Source organism: Balearica regulorum, chromosome 2, assembly GCF_011004875.1.
Source record: "Balearica regulorum gibbericeps isolate bBalReg1 chromosome 2, bBalReg1.pri, whole genome shotgun sequence".
NCBI lineage: Eukaryota > Metazoa > Chordata > Aves > Gruiformes > Gruidae > Balearica > Balearica regulorum.
Genome location: NC_046185.1, coordinates 80,055,359 through 80,075,496, shown reverse-complemented (window position 1 = coordinate 80,075,496; position 20,138 = coordinate 80,055,359). Strand labels below are relative to the sequence as shown.

The 20,138-nt window shown below is 35.1% G+C and overlaps 1 protein-coding gene across 6 annotated transcripts in view; it reads right to left on the bottom strand.

Moving 5' to 3' along the window:
• Window positions 1-20,138, bottom strand: part of MARCHF6 (membrane associated ring-CH-type finger 6) — a 51,474-nt gene that overhangs the window by 12,206 nt on the left and 19,130 nt on the right. For all 6 annotated transcript variants that reach the window (XM_075744806.1, XM_075744810.1, XM_075744808.1 and 3 more), the window contains exons 7-19: window positions 19,886-20,078; window positions 19,532-19,593; window positions 17,534-17,566; window positions 15,808-15,859; window positions 12,384-12,442; window positions 11,707-11,787; window positions 10,677-10,745; window positions 10,486-10,560; window positions 9,562-9,696; window positions 8,952-9,071; window positions 6,685-6,785; window positions 5,836-5,973; window positions 3,547-3,748 (exon numbers count right to left, since the gene is read on the bottom strand). In XM_075744806.1, coding sequence (XP_075600921.1) covers window positions 3,547-3,748; window positions 5,836-5,973; window positions 6,685-6,785; window positions 8,952-9,071; window positions 9,562-9,696; window positions 10,486-10,560; window positions 10,677-10,745; window positions 11,707-11,787; window positions 12,384-12,442; window positions 15,808-15,859; window positions 17,534-17,566; window positions 19,532-19,593; window positions 19,886-20,078 — 1,320 coding nt within the window. The remainder of the gene's footprint in view (window positions 1-3,546; window positions 3,749-5,835; window positions 5,974-6,684; window positions 6,786-8,951; window positions 9,072-9,561; window positions 9,697-10,485; window positions 10,561-10,676; window positions 10,746-11,706; window positions 11,788-12,383; window positions 12,443-15,807; window positions 15,860-17,533; window positions 17,567-19,531; window positions 19,594-19,885; window positions 20,079-20,138) is intronic.

Genomic DNA, 20,138 nt, shown 5'->3' with positions numbered 1-20,138 from the left:
AAAAAACCCCTCCAAACATACAAAAAGATGTATCATCCCAGAAAGGCAGCTAAACCAGAATGTTCAAATACCAGCTGATGTTTCACTGTATAAATAATCACCAATAAGAAATGTATCCACAGTACATGCAGCACACCCAGAGTCTTGTGTATTTCTTTTAAGAGTTCGGATCATTTGTCACAACAGTAAAAATCAACATTTGAATCCAAAATGAGTTCTTTGTTACGTTACATTCAAAAATAACCTCTTTATTTCTGCACTGACCAACACAACAACTCTTAATTAACCCTCAAAGGTTTCCAGCTTCATATGCAAGATAAGCAAGATTTTTTTATAATAAGGAAAATCCTGCTGAGAAAGTTCTTCCAGATGTCTTCAGGTTTATGTGAGCAGCAGCTGACAGCAAAAGCTGATGGCTTCTTAGTTGGGTTTGCATCTTATCAGAGAATTCTCATGTCTTGACTTCTTTGAATATTTGAACGTCTCAAGCATAACATGCTATGAAGTTCTACTTCATTAATGATCAAAGCCACACAACAAGCAAGCTTACTATGGGAAAACTAACACCTTATGATAGCAGACAGAGAAAGTTCAATCTGTAACACACATTGTCCTTGATGGGACCTTTGGGGCCAATGTAGCCCAGTCTCATCTCTAGGTTAGGATCTTCAGTGCTGCTTAAAGAAAGAAAAATCTTGTGATTTTGTAGACATTAGCCTGCATGAGGAGGGATGATTCCACAATACCCAATTCCTTCCCAGGTGAATGCCACACACTATTTTTCACATAGAACACTCTCTTTAGGGTTAGGGATCCCAAATGATGAAAGAAGAAAACCAGAGTAGCTGACAACTGGACTGTAGGCAAAAAAACCTTCTCAATGGTGAGGAACACATGGTGTGACTTGCTTGGGACCAACATTGTCTAAATAGTTACTTAAGGAATGCTGTGGAAGACTCAGTCCATGTGGGAATAAACCACACACAAAGGACTAAAGCTGATATGAAGCTTTTAAACACCACAGATGGCTGCTTCTTGGATCAGTGAACAAGAACAACTCTTGACTTGGACCTAAACAAGGCACAGGCAGCTAGTCACTTATATTACAGAAGCAGCACTGATAGTGACCACAACATATTCAGACTCAAAGATCTTGCGAGGACAGCCCTCCTTTCTCCTAAATCCACCACAATAATATTATTTCAAAAAAGCAAACTAGCTAAAGTGAGGACATTTATTAGAAGAATATTGAAAATAGTAGTCAAGAGGAAAAACACTCACAGGAGATGTGTTTAGATACACTGAAGGTTTGGCACAAACTCACACTACTGATCATAAGACTTAAAAAAAAGATAAGTCTCCCCAAAGTTCCACAGTAAACAGTAACATAAAAATGGCTCCCAGAAGATATTTCCAGATGTTGGAAATAAATCCCCAAGGAAAAAACCCAACCAAACAAAAAACCCCAAAACCAAAACCAGAAAATGGATGAACTCTGGTAAGTGAAATTCAAAACTCCAATAAGACAAGCCAAAAGGGATTTTAGCAATAACATACCAAGTCTATGAAAAGTAATGATAAATTTCTTTTTCTAGACAGGTTGGTGGGGTTTTTTTTGTGTGGTTTTTTTTTTTTTTTAAAGGATCAACAATACAGTAATAAAATCTAAGAATCCTCAGAAGAAAGCTTGCCAGAGAGTTTGCAGGCTCTGCTGACAACTATGGATTATGAAAGGAATGCTAAAGGAAGACAAGGCAGTAGCAGGAAAATTCAACACATCACCATTTGTTCTGGAGGGGCTTTGTGAGATTCCCCACAAGAGAACCTTTGTTTAAAGAGGAATGAGTTGGAAGAATTATGTAGAATGCCTGATAAAACTGATGATATAAGTAGAATAATAATAAAAAAACCCTTTTGATTTTGAGATTAACAATATATATTTAATTAAATTTCAAAAAAATCAAACGCATAGTTTTACATGCTTATTTGTAACTGAAATAACATGAAAGATCAGTTCTTATTGCTTGTTCAATCCATATGGACATGATGAGTGAGTTCTAGTGGAAAACATACATAATAAAAACTGAATATAAGCCACCTTCTATGTTCTTACAACTTGGTTAAAATGAAGAAAAAAAATAATGAAAGCCTAGAAAAGATCAGATATTTACACTGTAGTTTTCTTCTTCTCAATTAACCTGTCATCCCAGTAACTTCACATGAACTGGACTACGTCTAACCGAAAACACCACAATTATGTTTTCTTACTATAAAGTTTTATCTGAATGTTTAGACATGTTAACTAATGCCTTCTGCATATTACCTCAGTTTTCAGCTGGACCAGTTTCCTGTTCCAGCTCATCATGTGTATGTTCTAGCACAGGCATTCACGGCAAGAAGTGGAGAAAGGAGCAACTGCCATGGAAAGATGACCAGCAGCACTCCTTTCAGCACTAAGTGCTTAGTTATGCTACATTAAACTGGTCTCAGAGCATGCTCTGACTTCTTGTTATGACCAAACTGCGGTAGTAGCAGCTGCTATGAGGGGTAAATTCTGCTTGCCTAGCCTTTTCATCCCTGAGCTACTTCCTCCCACTCTTTCCTTGACAAGAGCGTTGTAGCTCATGCATTCCTGTGGAGAGCCATTTTAGAAGTAAAAACAGCAGTGGAGGGAACTAACTCTCCCTCTTCCCTGCAAAAAACCCCCCTCTAAACAACTTCAAACACCTAGAAACTCCACAGTTGTGAAATCCTAAAATACTTTCAAATTTGCTTTCAGTTCTACTGGGCTGAGATTTATGGGAAAAAAAGTGTGCTTTATTTTGTACTTTGTTATGAGAATTCCGGTAGATTCAGCATTTTAAGGAAACTTCAGAAGCAATACTACATTGTTCTGACTTTAGCCATTGCTTCCATTCTTGAGCTATACCTGAAACCACAATGAATGAGCTGTGGTTAAGTTTGTATTTGGTTAACTCAGTTCTGGTAACAACAATTTATCCAGTTTGACCTATATATTATTCTAGAAAGTTAATTATTTGCCAACAACACTACCTTTCTAATTACAGGAATTTAGAATTTGCAAGTACTATAACACTTTTCTATGATTAATATAGATGCAACAGTAGTTCTCAATTTAATTTAATAAAGCAAAAAAGTTTAAAATACGCTTCAGCTACAAGACCAAAATATGCCCTCTTGAAAGCCATGCCTTGTTAGAGATGCTCCTAAACTACCTATTTGCTGAGGGGTTATTATATTTCTCTCCATTACTAACCGTTAAGAAAAAAAAAAGACATGAACAAATAGATAATACACAGCATGTATAGGATGTATACATAAAATGGTAATTGAAGGTCTTACAGATGAAAAAAACTGTATGTGAGAATAACTAAGTCTACTTTTAGAAAGATGCAAACTGTGCAAAACACAAAACATGACCCACCACTTCTGATAACATGTGGGCAACATCCTTCTTACAAAAAAAACCCCACCTATTTTTTCAAATGCCTTTCCCTTTTCTCGTAATGCGTTAGATATACCTACCCTGAGCGGGAATTTTAAAGGCCTACGATAAGGCTGGAAACCCACAGGTCCTCCTTGTTGAAGTATGGCTTGATGGGCTGCATGAAGACCTTCTCCCACAACTGGAATGGCATTATTATTGCGAGCATGCTGGTTGTTAGGCTGCTGGTTTGCATTGTTTTCATTCTCTTCCTGGTCACCAAGTAGGTAAGAATGGAGATCCCTGTAACAATCAAGATTTCAGTTTTGTTCTGTTTGACATGAATGAGAGTTTTACAGAAAGACAGGCCTACTCAGAACAAGTTGTACAAAACTTACACAGGAGTGCTGACAGAATCTTGATAAAGTAAAATAAACCATTTTCTGATAACGTACTCAATGTCATCATAAACACAGAATTTAGAAGAAAAATGCTAGTGTGGATGCAGATTAGAACAGTAGAAATACAGCCACAAAGATCACTTGTCCATTTGACTGCTTTAAAAACAACATCTGGTATTAAAGTTGTTGTCCATCTAAAAGGAAAATTGCAATGATATTTCAGTTTGTGTAAGCAGGCAGCTAAACTAACAACTTCTATCTGACTGCTACTGAATTCTATTGGAAACAATTGCCTTCAAACCTAAACTGTACAAGGACAGTATTGTATTGCTATAGACATGTTTTAAAAAAAAAAGTCAGGTAGAGCCTTTCAAAAAGATTCTAAATCACTCAAAATCTGTTCACAACTTTCTAAGAACATCAATCCTAGAAAGAGCCAATCTGCTTTAAAAAGTATTCCGTTGGTATTTCCTGCATACATCAATAGCAAATAGATGTTTGAGTGATTAAAAAAAAATTCAAACCCAATATGAACATTTAGAAGCTAATTTTCCTCAGCTTTAGCAGAATTTTTATTAGCAGTGAGATGCATGCAGATGTTCTCCTGGCAGATAATGAACACATTTTCATAGCAGTTCCCTTTTTAAGAAAAGCAGAGGAAAAGATTTTCATCTTTGCTCAACTAAAATGGCTGAATATATTTCACAATTGTTCTTAACAGCTGCGACAGTGGAAAAAGCAAAGTCATTTCTATGATCATATCTGAAATTCTCATCTTGCATCATACTTAAACACTATCAAAATACAGACAAATTAATTAAAAAACCCACAAAACTTCCCGAAATGCAAACTAAGAACAGGGGTGGGGAGAGTGTCCTTATGAGAAGCTAAAATAAATATTCTGGATTGCAGAGGAAGAAAAAAGTCTTTCATTCATTTTCTCAGAGTCTCAGACATAACTTAGCAAAGAATAAATCTTCATCCTAATAGTGCTGCATTAGCACGACCCACAGAGCAAGCCGTGATGGGAGAATGACAATATACTTTAAATTTAAAACTTTACAGAAACAAAAAACAACCTTAATTTTTTCTTGACTAATTTGGCAAACAACTGGTGAACTAAAAGATCATTTCCCTTGATAGGACAAGGGGTAATGGGTTTAAACTAAAAGAGGGTAGATTTAGATTAGGTATTAGGAAGCAATTGTTCCCTGTGAGGGTGGTGAGGCACCGGAATGTGTTGCCCAGAGAAGCTGTGGCTGCCCCCTCCCTGGAAGTGTTTAAGGCCAGGTTGGATGGGGCTTTGGGCAACCTGGTCTAGTGGAGGGTGTCCCTGCCCATGGCAGGGGCTTGGAACTAGATGGTCTTTGAGGTCCCTTCCAAACCAAACCATTCTATGAAGTGTTAGAACTCTGCCTAGCAGTCTAAATTAAAGAACCTCACTTTGTATAATCATTTACTGTAGCTGACAAAGGTACAGTTTTGTCCTTTTTTAGAGGCTGAACTTTTAACTTCAAAATCCTCAATTTACAGGTACTCACTTCTTTAGCTTAGTGTTCTAAATAATTTTTCCTTTTTTTCCCCCCTCCTTCTTATAGTAAGAAATGCAAGATGGGCATATGAATTTTACTTCGATGACTCATGGAAATGCTCTGCTGACACTTACCTCTAATTTTTCCATATAATAGAAGTTAACAAGCTGTTAGTCATACTTTTATAATTTTTTTTTTTTTTTTTACTAAGCAAATGCTGTAATAGTGTACCAAAAGAATTACTTCTCAAAGACTAGTCCAGAAGTAGGTACGACTAATGCTTAGAAGGTGGTACTTACACAGGAAATCACTATAGAAGTTTTTCATCATGTATTTATCTGTAAAATAACTATTAATGCTACTTATTGGGATAACTCTCTTAAAAGCATGCTGCTTTCACATTAAAAGGCTAAGATGGACACAATGCTTGGAGTTGAGTTTGTCTTTCTGTACTTACAGCAAGTATCCAGCAGTAACAGTCCATGCTCGTACAAGACCTTTCAACCACTGTCTCGTATGTCCTTGTTCTAGCAAAGCTGGAAGCACCACCTGAAGCAAAAGGAGCTCTAGGGAAAGTTCACTTACTGGAGCATCACTAGAAACAATGGGAAGAGCAGGAAGTCAAACATAAGGAACATTCTGATAGTAATCTTTTACGCTGAATTATATTACCACCACCACAATAAAAAATACACTGGATGCCAAAAGGAACAATTCTTATGTTTTTGCAGACATTTTTCCTTATATACTACTCTGAGCACAGATTAAGTGTTCATGAGTGTTTAGACACTTAGGCACACAAGAAATTTAAGAAAAAATGCTGAGAAAGATTATATCAGAGAATGATTTGCTCTTCTATTTGCTTCTATGATTGCTGTTTCAATTATTATTTAGAAATGGAAAGATATTGCAATCATTAAAAAGAAATTCAGTTACAGATATTCTTTTATTCTTGAAGTAATAAAAATGAGGAATGAATGTGAAAAACAAACACGGGAGCACCTTGCCTATCAAAAAGTTGAAGGGGAAAGTGTTTTGAGGGTATATAAAACTCAAATAGTTATCATTATGGAAATAATACAAAATGCTTTTTATTTTTCTTCGTAGCTTTTTATTTGACAAATTGTATGATGTACCCATATCCTTTATCTTTTTACTTTTCTAGAACAATGAAGTTTAGATTAATTGAAAACAAACAAAATAACATACCAAACAATACCGCATTAATGCTCAAAGAGCACAAATACATTTTTTTCTAGTTATAGGGAGACTGAAAAAACACATCTTTTTAAAATTAAATGCTTACCTGTAGAGCATAACATTATATGGAAGAAAGTTAGGCAGGAGATACTTAATAATGCGTATAGGAAGCCAGAGCATGAGCAGTACAATTGATCCAAAGACAATCTGCAACAAGGAAGTTAAACAAGTTAATCCCAACAGCAGAAACAACCAAAACTAGTTTCCCCAGCCTTCTCTGACATGTTTCCCATGTGTGGTGGGTTAACCTTGGCTAACAATCAAACATCCACCCAGCTGCTTGCTCATTCCCCTCTCCAGCTGAACGGGGAGAAAACAATGAAGGCAAGATGACTTGTGGATTGAGATGACAGTTTAATAGAGAAAGCAAAAGCTGTGCGTGTAGGCAAAACAAGGAATTCATTCACTGCTTCCCATCAGCAGATGGATGATTAATGACTTCCCGGAAACCAGGGCCTCAGCACATGTTAACAGTTGCTCAGGAAAAAAACCACCATAACCATGAACATCCCCTGCCTTCCTCCTTTCGCACAGCTGTTACTGCTGAGCATGATGTCATATGGTATGCAACACTCCTTTGGTCAGCTGAGATCAGCTGTCCCAGGTATACCCCCCTCCCATCCCTCAGCTTATTCGCTGGAGGGGTGAGGGAGCTGGGCAGAGCAGGAAAGAGGGAAAGCCTTGATGCTGTGCAAGCACTCTTCAGCCACAGCCAAAACACCTGTGTGCAATCAACACTGTTTCAGCCACTAATCCATGGGCTGCTATGAAGGAAATGAACTCCATCCCAGGCAGACCAGTAGCTACGATGCCCTCACCAAACAGGACTGTGGTGGAATAAGCACTGGCTGGCCAGCTGACAGTTAGGATAATGTCAAACAGTTCTACTTTCTTCTCCCTCCTCCAGCACTGGGATTACTAATTTTGGATTCTTCTCTTTCCTTAGTGGCTGAGTTTTGAAGCAACCTGCAGAAGCCTCAAAAGATCTTTCCATTTCTATTTCCTCACATTTTAAATTGGCTGAAAGATCACAATTTAGTAGGGGAGATCAGGTGCATGAAGACCATGCACTTCTATAAATCCTGTTTCCTTAAGGAACCAGATTAATAATCAAGTAAATTTTAAACACATTCTTACATTTCATATAAATGTATCACTAGAGACTAAAAATGCAAAAAAATTATGTGGTTAACTGTACAAAAAAATCAAATCCCATTTTTCTTGAAACTTAATAGTTTATGTTCTGCACAAGAAATTTCTTAAAAATATTGAGAAAGAAGCACAACTTGAAAAGTGTGACTTGTTTTTTGAAATGGTAAGCTGTAAATGATCACCATTTGGGTCCCATATTCTAGCATGAGGCTGATAAAAGGTCTGGACTAATTAGCTAAGCGAATCAAAAGGTGAAGTTCAAGTAACCACCAGTTCCAACACAGTCTGAAAACCCTTAGTAACAAACAGGTCTTTGATCATATTTGGGTCACTTACTGTGACACAGTTTCAGGCAGCTAAAGCATTATGATTATCTAAGGACAAAATACTCTGAAAGGTGGACACGTCAGTTCCTCTCACGTACTGAAGGGCTCTCTAATAGAACTAAGATCCCTCTATGAGCTTTCGCTGCTCAAAGCACTTTAGGTGTATTAATAAAGTATGTCAAATAATAATGTTTCTGGTATATCAGTTTTCACAGTTAACATGACATTTATGTCAAAGACAGCCCAAGATCTTTCCCTTACTGCATGCTAGGCAAACTTCAGACAAACAAGCAAAAGGAAAAAAAACCAACCCTTCCATTGTTTTCACTATTTTGTAATGATAACCTAGAAACAGACACCATTGGCTAGATCACCATAATCTGACCAAAGACTTAACTAGAAAGTTACTCTACCTCTGCTGCACTACTTTAGCTGAATTGGACACACAATGTTTACTGCAATAACTACAAGCATTATGAAAAAGTTACATGACATACAATATCCATAATAACACACACTTTTCTGAATACACAACCATTTCCTGTGATTTTGCATAAGGAGAAGATATCACAGAAAAATTTGTTCTGGAAGGGACCTCTAGAGTTAAACTAGCCCAACCCCCTGCTCTGAGCAGACCCAGTTACATCAGGTTGCTCAGAACCTTATTCAGCTGAGTTTTGAGCATCTCAAAAGATGTAGATTCTGTTGGCAACCTGTTCCAGTATCTAACCACCTTCATGGTAAGAATGTTTTTCCTTAAATACACAGTAGCATATATGGGAGCTAATGTATAAAATTTTATTTCAAAATACAGAAATTTGAGAAAAGTCCTTACCACTGATAAGATAAACCTCCTGAGATGTCTATAAATGGGCAAGTGAATCATCTCCTGCACAGGATTAAAGTCTGGATCATTCAAATTCCTGAGAAACCATAAGACACCAGGTCTCAATACCTGAAGTAGGAAACAGAAAACAATTATGAAGAAAAAATTATCTTTGTATTATTTTTCATTTTTGATAGCTGCAGCAAGTAAATTTTAAACATAATAATGAATAGAGATATTTGTTGAACAAGGTTCAACAAAACAGTACAGAAATAGAACAAAGGAAGCATTATCATAGAGAAGTAGAGAAGCAATAATAAGTTACAAGCATAATTTTCAAGTATTAATCTTAAAGAACTGAAATGTATTTAGATTAATTTGAAGGCAACATCCATGTTTAAAGACTCTTTGCAACCTAAAAATCTCTCAGTAAAATAGACTCTAAACCACCATTTTCCACTGCAGTAAGTACCAGTGTGGCCTTTTTTACGTAAGTCTGAAATCCAATATATACACATGAAGCACAGTAGCAGCAACACCCACATGTGAAAGATTTAACTGACAGTTCAACATGCAAGCTTCTCTATGTTACATACCAATCTTGTTCTTATAGACTCACCTCTCTCAGTAAAAGAATAAAGGATGCAAAATAAAAGACGTAAACCATTCCAACTAGCCAGTGCAGAAACATTGTGGTACCTGGGGCAGATTGAAAGCTCAATTCTCTATCTTTCAAAGTGGCATCAAACATTTCCTAGAAGGTAAGTAGTAAACAAATATGAATAAAGTTTGGCAAACCTCCACAGTTACTCATTTTGTTTACCTTAGTTCATATATAGTACTACTAGGCATTTAATGTGAATGTCTGCCTTGTGCTAACACATAAATAATTATAGCATTTAATTAAAAAAAAAAAGAAAAGAATAAGTTACCATAAGAACAGCAAATAAAGATCAATTTCTGATCAATTTCTTTTGACAAAGAAAGAAGTCAACTCAAACACTACATAAATTATTAATCAGTTCAAAGTGGCACTGTGATGGAAGTAAATACTTGCTTCATTAAATAAAATTCTAAGGCAAAAAGAATTAATTTTCTTCATTTAAAATTAATCACTTAATTTTTTTTCAGGACAGAAACACTGTCCTCAATTCCGAGCAAATGCAGCATGTAACTTGTCCAAAACAGAAAGAGACTGGACAACTATTAAAATATGAAGTCAGAACCATTATACATAAGATAGTTACATAAAGAAGTTTATTCAGTACACAAGTTTGCCTCTAAGTTCATTATCACAGTGGTCTTGTAAATGCTGTAAAAAGGATCTTATTTTAATAATAGCATGTTAATTTTTATTTAGTAACATAAAGAGAAACAAAATTAGCATTACGCACTACCCAAAAAACACTTTACCTCTGGAAACACTGTTTATAAAAACAGAAGAGTGCCTCGTATCAATAACTCGCTCTCATCAGAACTTTTTTTGCCTTTAAATATGAATACTGTTAAAAAATCATTTTATCCCATTTATTTCCATTCTTACCAAAGAGCATATATCCAGCCACCAGCCACAGATAAGAGGAAATACACCAATTTCAACCACCACTAACAAGGAAACCTTCAGGAAAAAACAGAAAAGAACATCTCACTAGTTTAACAAAAATTGCTAAGGAAATTATAATCTAAGCTTAAATTGAGAGGGCTTTTTGCCACACACACAAAAAATAGGATTACCTTGACAACAATATAGCAAACTCCTAATAAACGTCGTGATCGCTGGAACTTTACAAGTGCTGCCAAACCCTGAATAGTTTTGTCAAGAAAATAATACTGAAAAATACTTTATGTCACAGTTTGATTAATATAAAATTGTATCACAGAATCATAGAATGGTTTGGGTTGGAAGGGACCTCAAAGATCATCTAGTTCCAACCCCCTTGCTGCGGGCAGGGACACCCTCCACTAGACCAGGTTGCCCAAAGCCTCATCCAACCTGGTCTTAAACACTTCCAGGGATGAAACACTATTATGTGGCTTTTAGCAACAGGAAATTTTTAAAAAGACAAAAGTGAAATAGGAAGTATATACTTTATCAGGGTTCATATTTTCAAAATTGGCTGTGACTCTGGCAGCCACAATTTGATGAGCTGGATAACCCCTCTAAGCATGCATCTAAAAATAAATGAAGAAATAAATAATAATACTACCATCCTTTTTAAATTAAACATCCAGAAGTTTTTTCTCTATAATTACGAGGGTTATCACCTGAAAGAAATCCTTGCTGCAAAATCTCAGTGGTTCAGAGACAAACAGAAACTAGAGCAATCTGCATTCTAAAGATCTGGCAGGATCAAAAAGATGTAAATAAATTTCCCATCATACCCTATGTATTTTCATAATCCCATTTCTCTTTCTGCTCCAACTATGTAGCCCACAGCAATAGGATAAGGACAGTGAGGAAAATACAATGATTCTACACTAATCTCAGACCATCAAAATTTAGTTGGAGGCCTTCAAGCAAGCATAAAAGCCTATGATTTTCTGTTGTTAAACATGTGCAAGTGTTCTGAAGAATGCAGTCACACTGACAACTTTTACATGTCCAAGAGAACAGAAGAGATCTTTTCTTCTAATTTCAACCAAAAAACCAGAGCAAAATTGTAAGTTAATTGCATCTGCATAATCTCTGTGACTCCTGAAAATATCGCCAGAAAAATTATTTATGTGTAAAATCTGAACCAGGTAACTACTGACAAAAGGATACATGACAAACAATTAGAGTCACTGCTAGCAGAACATATCCCACTATAGTTGTAATCAGGCCTTCAAAGTGAGATGCTTGAACCTGTAGGGGGGGAAAAAAAAAAAAAGGGAAAGCTTTTCAGTCTCTTAAAAGATTACATGTCCTTTTCTGTAATTAAAATAAAGTCCAAATCTCAACTCTTCAAGAAGAATGACAAGTTTCCTTAGCTTTCACATATTTTAATAATCTACTACTTTTTTGGTTGCTCCATAAAGAGTAGAAAATGTTTACATTCACAAGAAAAGTCTAACAACTACTGTCTTCAAACATGAAATAACCTCTATATATGAAGCAAAAATTGTTACCTTACACTACCTCACTACCTCCTAGCTTTCACTACCCATGATCATCAACTATGAAAATTACTCTGTATACAAATTAAAAATATACGTGAGGAACAAGACGCTGTTCAAAAAAGTGCCCCAAAACACATGCATTAGAAATGTAAATAAGGGAGGAAGCTGGAAAGAGTGAGACAACATTTTTATCATAGATAAAAAAAAGGTTTGAGGAGAAAAATGACAGACACTCCAGATACTTTTGCGATCACAAATAAAAGTGGAAGGATGCCACAAAAACGTTGTGATTAAATAAGTGTCAATAGTTTTTACATTTTGAAATTATGAAACAGTACTTACATATTCCTCAAAGCCCAGGCCGACAATGGAGAAGTGACCAATGTGGTATGGACAAAATGCTGCACAATGTAAGGAGAAAAAAAAAGGCCGTGAAAACTGTTAACTGGAGCCTTATTTGCAGGACGCATATTATAATATGGGTAATTATTCTACTTCTCATTAGTTTTCTGAAAATGACTAAAAAAAATTTACTTTGTGCAAATATTTGCAAGCGTTATATTTCTAGAATTTTACAAACACTGAAAGTCAGATGAGAATTCACACTGACTATAGACAATATAAAACTACACTGAATAAGATGTCAGTCTTTTCCTTCTTAGTTCATCTTGCTGTGTGTAAACTAATTCCATTTCTCAGTCTTACATACTAGGGTGGCATAGGTCTCATAGACTGCTGTAGGAACCTGTTCTGTATATTGACCCTTTCCCACACACTAAAAGACTTAAGTCAGCATTTTACATCTTGGTCAGATGGGACTCACTTTAGCAAGGTTTCAGTTTTAGTGCTTTAATTCTTAAGAATACTGTGAAAAATGCAAGCCCTGCAGAAATTTGCCAAGGGAAGAAAAGATGAGGGGGGAGAAAGATGATGCTCCAGTGAAGGGACAAGGAGCAACTGAAAAGACTTTTACTTCGAATTAAAGTATTACGAACTGTCAACATTCTTAACATTGAACTCACTCTTGCCAATTCTGAGGTCTCAGGAGGAATCAATTAGAAACCACAACACTTTCCCTATTTTTGGACACCTGTGTATTTGCAACAGGATCAAGTAGTTGTTTTAGCTCACCCTGTGGTCTTCTAACAGAGCTATGGAGGACTACAGAATTCAATGCCACTTTCCTACAGGAGTAAAGGGAGTCAAAAGGAAGTAAAGGGGCTGCAGTAACTGCAAGCTTTATTTTCACCTATATTGCTTTCACTGTATCATGATAATCCACTCTGGGGACTACTGTAGCCTAAACATACCCTCAAATGAAAAGCCTGATTATTTTCTCTCTTCCTTATTTCCGTATGACCAATGTGTGAAAAAAAAAACCAACAACAAAACCAAAACACACCTAGGAAAAGATTTAGCAAAACTTGTATTATCCTAATCAATGATCAGAAAGTTTTAATTTATGTGCCTTTCAGAAAAATCAGCAGTTACTGGGAATAGCAAAAATGTAAAAGACAAAGGGAGAACATGAGCTCTTCCCGCCCAGTAAGAACAAGAGAAAGAAAAATGAGATTAAAAAAACCCCACTCAACTCCTATAGACAGACTCATGACTTAAAAGTCGTTATCTTTTTGACAGTGTTTTATGAGATTATAGCACAGTTTATCATGTTTTTTTAAATAACTTTCTTTAAAAGAGAATTTCTAATAGATCCCTTTTAATAAAAAAGCATGAAAGAGCACAAACTCCTCTGCAAGTACTAAAATGAACTATAGAAAATATGAATTAAGTCAAACTTAATTAACTTGTCCAAAGGAACATAGAGGAGAATTTCTGGACCAGTAATTAAGGTTCCAAATTCTCTCCTCCTGTTTTACCTTCTAGGAACTGCCTCCTGTGACATTTGAACTCACTAGGACAGTAACTACGAATAACTAAAGACCTGGCAGTTGTAAATTAGGCAGTATTACTTAGTGGGAAAGATACTAAAAATAGGCTTGAGAGGCACAAATTAAATTCCCAGATCTCCTGCTTGCTTGGGAAAGTCATTTCCCTTCTCTTCTCTACTTGTTAGCTTCCCACTTGTTCAGTAGCTCTAAGTGTGCTTTAAAACACATCTATATGACCACCTTGTTAATTATTTTTATTACTGACTTATTATTGAATTTAAATCAAGGATTTAGAACTTTCATAGTTATTAACTACTTATTAAAAAGCCTAAATTTTATAGCAGCTAAAAAATCTAATTAACTTCTGATAACTACAGATTAAAATAGACTAATTATTAGAAAGAATTTAAGTATTTTTCAACTCTTATTAGAAGAGTTATAGTTTTTTTGTGAATTAAATATACATGGTGATTCTTTTTATTTTCTTTTGATCTGCTGATTCATTTCAGTAACTAGATGCTCAAATCACTGGGTCAGTACTGTGAGCTTTACTTTGCCAGCAAATATTTATCTACAGTATCTCTTTAGTTTATAAAACGCAAACTCTTTTGCCAAGAAAGACCACTCAAAAAACTAAAGCAAAATAACCAAACCCTATTTAAACTGATAATTCAAAGCAAGTGAAATTTTGTGTCTGGCAAGTGTATAAAATGCTCTATCTTGTCACTAAAATACCACTGCTTCTGCATGCAGCTGTGCCAAATTAACAACACTAACAAGCTTGAGCACCATTATCCAAAAGCTTTGTTAGCAGTGAACAGGCAAAGTTGAGGAACTCGACAGGTGTAAAGTACAAAAAAAAAAAAAAAGAATCTGAATCACAGTTTAATGCCTCTCAGAAGGTTCTTAAAAAAATAAACATATAACTCTGAATTCGTTACCTCTCTCTTTGCAGTAAAACCAGGGTGGAAATGCAAATTTACATAATATAAGTAGTAAATGTAAAATAGGAATAGAAAGTCTCAAGGGGGAGCTTACTGCTATTTGCAATAAGTTAGGCATTTTACCCTTTTCTTTTAAGGTTCAAGTGACTAAGTAATGTATACCTATGGTTTGAGGATTATTTATTTTTAATTTTTTTTTTTAAGCTGTGACAAGTTTATGTCCAACAAATTTCCCTAGCACCATCTATACATGGAATCGGAACACGGAGATATTCCTATCTTGTTCTAAAAACAAGAAGAGTCTTGCAAACATTTGAAGTTGCAATTCAGCTTTAGCACCCACAGGAAGGAGAAAGGAAAATAAAGTAAAAATACACCACTGATTAGAATTTACTATTTTCTAAATTTAAGTCAGTCTAAGGTGTATGAACTAAGGAAAGTTGTTCCATAGTAATTTTGCACACAAAATGAAAGTGTATTTGACAACTCTACAGTCAGCTACATTCTTGTAGCCCTCTCCCCCAATTTTGAGCTCCAAAAATGGATTCTTGATAGAAAGAGTGATTTAGGCATACCTATGGAAAACTATAAGGAGAAAAGATATCCTAGCCATTCCTAAAAGTACCACAAATTAAATTCCAGGAGGTTCCTCCTTTAGTTTAATAGTATTCCAAACAAATGTTATTTTCTGTGCTTTGGCTGCCATCAGTAAGCTTTTGGTAGATTTCCTATTTAAAACCTATTCACTTAAAGGAATTAAAATGACAAAACTAGCAGCAATAAAGACTTCTTATTCATATTTCCAGATAATTTGTGGTTCCATTTTTAGATGTCACAGTTTCATTTATTCTGAGAGAACAGCCGCAAAATTAATCTGCATTATCACTTCACAAAGAAGGATCTTTTTAAAACCTACGAGTAAATGATACTTACCAAACACAAGTATGAACAACGTATTTAAAGATACCACCCAAAAGACATGTTCCTGCAAGGAGTAGTGGGGAAGGAGGGAGAAAGACAAGGAAACAGTACATAAATATCAGTCATTTAAATAAGTGACTTGACTTTTGTATCTAAACTTCTTATTTACTGCCTATTATTACCAGAACTTGCACACCTCATATTACAGCCAAGACATTTGCTCTAACACAAGGACCAAAACATGCAGGACAAGACTATGAAAGCATCTGTTCGCATTCGTAGACATTTACCTAGATAAGAGCACTTACATTTAACATTCTTATTTTGTAAATATAAGCTTTTATTTTAAAATCAATATAAACAGTGCCACCCTCAAAAACAATCACATTAAATGTACATGGATATTTGTTTTATAAATGAGAAAACATTCATCTGAACTTTTAACAAGTAGTCTTTGTCACAAGAAACCTGTTAACAAAATTGACAGCTCTCACTCTAGAAATGAGGGGTCATCTATATTTTTTAATATTACATTTAGCTAAGATGTCAACTCAGCCATAACTACACTGGAGTTTTAATTCTTTTGATATTAATATTTAAAGTCAATTCCTAATGACATAAGCAGCTACATTATTTTAAACATGAGACACTACATTAAAATACGAGACATTTTATTTCAGACATAAGACATTTATCCACTACAGCATCTAATAAACACATTCATATTTAAGAGTTATATTTTTTCACATGTTAAATAAAGCAGAATTTATACTCCTGGAAGAGAACACAAATCTTTTTTTCCCTTTAAGATATAAATAACTTCTCTTTTTAAAATAAATGATCTGGCAGATGATACCAAATGAATGGAGCTGTGATAGGTTACAGTTTTGTTGCCATCGACTCTTTGCATTCTCTCTCCTCTGGCCCTGAAGTCAGAGCTAGACATTTCCAACAGTCAGGCAGGATGTGCAGCAGAGAGTGTCTTTCAAATAAACTATAACAAAGCTCACTAGAAGGCATGCATTACATATAGAAAAAGAGTTTGTCACGGAGATAATCGACATAGGTTCACCCACAGACAAGTGTAAAAAGCCAGCAGTCTTTTTAGGAGTGCTTTGCTAAATTATCTTAATCATAAAGATTTTTGCAACCAATTTAAAGGTTACGTGCTCCACTAGACAGACTGACTTAGTGAAAATTTATAATAAATTTAATACTGATATCAATTAAAATAATATTCAAGAAGGGAAAAATTATAGGGAGGAACAAAAACTCAAAGTCAAGGAACATAAATGAAGATCTTTAAAATTTAAAATCTAGTCTACACTAAAAATTCACTAGAGGTATTCTGGTGGTATTAGGCTAATCAGAGAAGTCTGACTGAGGACACCATTTTAATCATAACAAAAAGCAGAACTTAAGGTGAGTACAGATATGTATTTTCAGAGGATACTTTCAAAAAGGGTCTAATTTTCATTTACAATGGAGTACATGATCCAAAGTTACCTATATCTTTTAAGCAATTCCACTTTTATGCCCAACACACCACTCTACTTTGATACACCTAAAAAACCCCATTTGCTTGAACGTGACATCATATGAAACTCTCTTTAAAGAATATATATACTATGAAGATAGGGACTTCAAACAGAATTATGACATTTTAAGAAATACAGTTTATTTAAATAAAAAAAAAAAGCCTGCTATAGTAATTCTTGAAATGCAGGATTTCACTTACTAAAAAAACGAGAGATCCATCAAGTCCAAGCATCTGTGAAGATAAGAACGTTAATTCTATTTACTCATCAGAAAAACTTAAGTAATATGCATCTAAAATAAGTCTCATAGATGCCTCTTTCACACCAACTTTCATATCATCAAAAGCTTTTTTTACTGCTCAACGAACAGAACCTGGACATAAAGGTAGAAACTAAGATCTTGTTCAACACAGTAAACTCAGTTGGTCAAAGTCAGTGATACACATGTGGAATATCTTAATACACATGTATTTATATATGGCAAATTAAACATATAATCAATTTGTAGACTATTTCTCTCCAAGACTTTGAAAACTGACAAAGATTTTGTATTTACGAAATATTTTAGTGATTGAACTGTTATTTAAAAAATGTGATTAAACAACTAAGTATTAAAAAAATAAGAGCAAATTTTTTTTTCTTCCTAATTGCAAAGTACGAGTTTGTTTCATGGAGAAAAGTTGAAGGTTAATATTTTACCTTCAATGAATAAAAGCAACTACTAACAGGATAATGTTAGAACAGAATTGGTTTAAAGTTAGGGTAGACAGGAAACAAATCCTCCATCACTGCACAGCTGTTATGGGAAGTGTCCACAGAACAGCCAAAAATAAAGTATCTATTAAAAAAAAAGATATCTCTCCTTTCCCCTCACTTCAAGGTTTTCTTTACTATTTCAATCCAGACACTCCTATTCCATGACTACTGTTGTAAAGCACCAGGTTCAAGGCTATTTTGTACCATGATTTTGCACTAAGTTCCAAAATACTAATGTTGCACATATTTTACGAAGTAAACCAAGATTTAAATATGCAGAAAATTCAGAAAGCTTGCACACTCTTTTCACAAGATGAAATAGCAGAACAACCTATCCTACTTTTGATACTAAATGCCAAGTAAATGTCTATTGCCTATGCCAGCACATAGGATTGGAAATGGTTATGAGTTTGCTGAAACCAATTTCTATGTTCACAGAGAGGCATCAAAACATTTTCAACTAGGATTACATCAACATTTCCCAGCACATAAACTGGGTTCAGAAACATAACACTTTCCTCTTGAGATACACAGTAGAATGGTTCAGAAATCTGAATTTATGTATGCCCTTTTTCATTAAAAACCTTTCAAAACCCCTAAAGTTTCAACTAAACATAAAACAAAGATCAAGACCTGTCCCTTGTGATGAAAATTATATTTCTACTACACTGCAATCGAGATAACAACTATATCACAGCCTAGGAACACAGTGACCAGCTTTACAGCTGGCTGCCATACACGCTGATGACACTGGTAAATCACACAAAGCTGCTGTATCTACCTTCAGGTAGATTTTTGTTGCATGCGGTGAGCTTTAACTCAGATGTTGGCTACTTCTAAACCAGCTACAAAACACTAGTTCTTGAGTTTCTACACTATGATTACAGTGTACATGCATCTCAAGCTCTAATTATGGAATTTGTGATCCATAAACAAACTAGAAAATGTTACATTAAAATGTTGCATCATTTTTAAGAAATACATCTGCGTTTTGCAAATATGCAAATAAAGTAAATTAACCAAAATTTCTGGTTCTCTCTCCACTGTAGTTTAACACTATCATGAACACAAAAATTAAGCATTAAACTATATATAACTCCACATCTATGTGCTCCTAATCTGGCCTAGCATCCTCAATACGAGCTGCAACTCATTTCTAAACCTGAGTTGAAGACTTCAGAAAAGTCTGCGCTAAAATATGTTTTAAGCTGCTACTACATTTCAAATCAAAGAAATGTCTTTTTGATAGTTAAAAAGTAGCGTAATAAAATTTTGGTTTTAATACAATTAATTTTTTAGGTTACTAAAGCCTCTTACTGACAGTTTTCACACTAGATAACAATATCCAAATCTATCTCAAATGGATTTTGACACAGCGATACTACAAATCATTTCATGTATGAGTCTGAATTATTCAATTCAAGAAAATGATTCTTACTCACTCGCTCCCAAGTAAGCTCTTCTGCTGCTCGATCCCATTCCAAAGCATTCCAGTTCATGTCATCTGAGGAGACAATGGCCATTTTTACAGCTGTCAGACTCACCCAAAACAAGATGTAACCACTCCATGCTATGTTTTAAATGAAGACTTAAGTGCATAACATTCAACTCATAACTGATGATAGCTTTTCAGCAAGCAAATGCCTCAGCACTCAGAAGAAATACATGAAGTTTGCAAAAATAAGATAAATAAGCTGAAGTGGAATTTATAGAGCTTCCTTGAATGATGACAGTTCTATTTTCAATGATTTAATTTAAAAAGAACTAGAACATTACTGTTTCAAGTCACCTGTTACCTTGTGCTCCATTGTTTGCATCTGCTGCATCTTCTACTACAGCATCTTCTTCATCTTCATTATCCTCCTCCTCCTCATCTACTTGTTCCTCTTGAATTTCAGGGTTCTCACCTACAACCACATTCTCAGCAGCTGGATTAGCAGGCTGATCAAGCACAGCGTTTTCAACGCCTCCATTTACCACAGCCTGAGCCTGTAGAAACAGGATTTAGTATTCAGTTAAATTGATCATACTTTCTCCATACTTTTATCC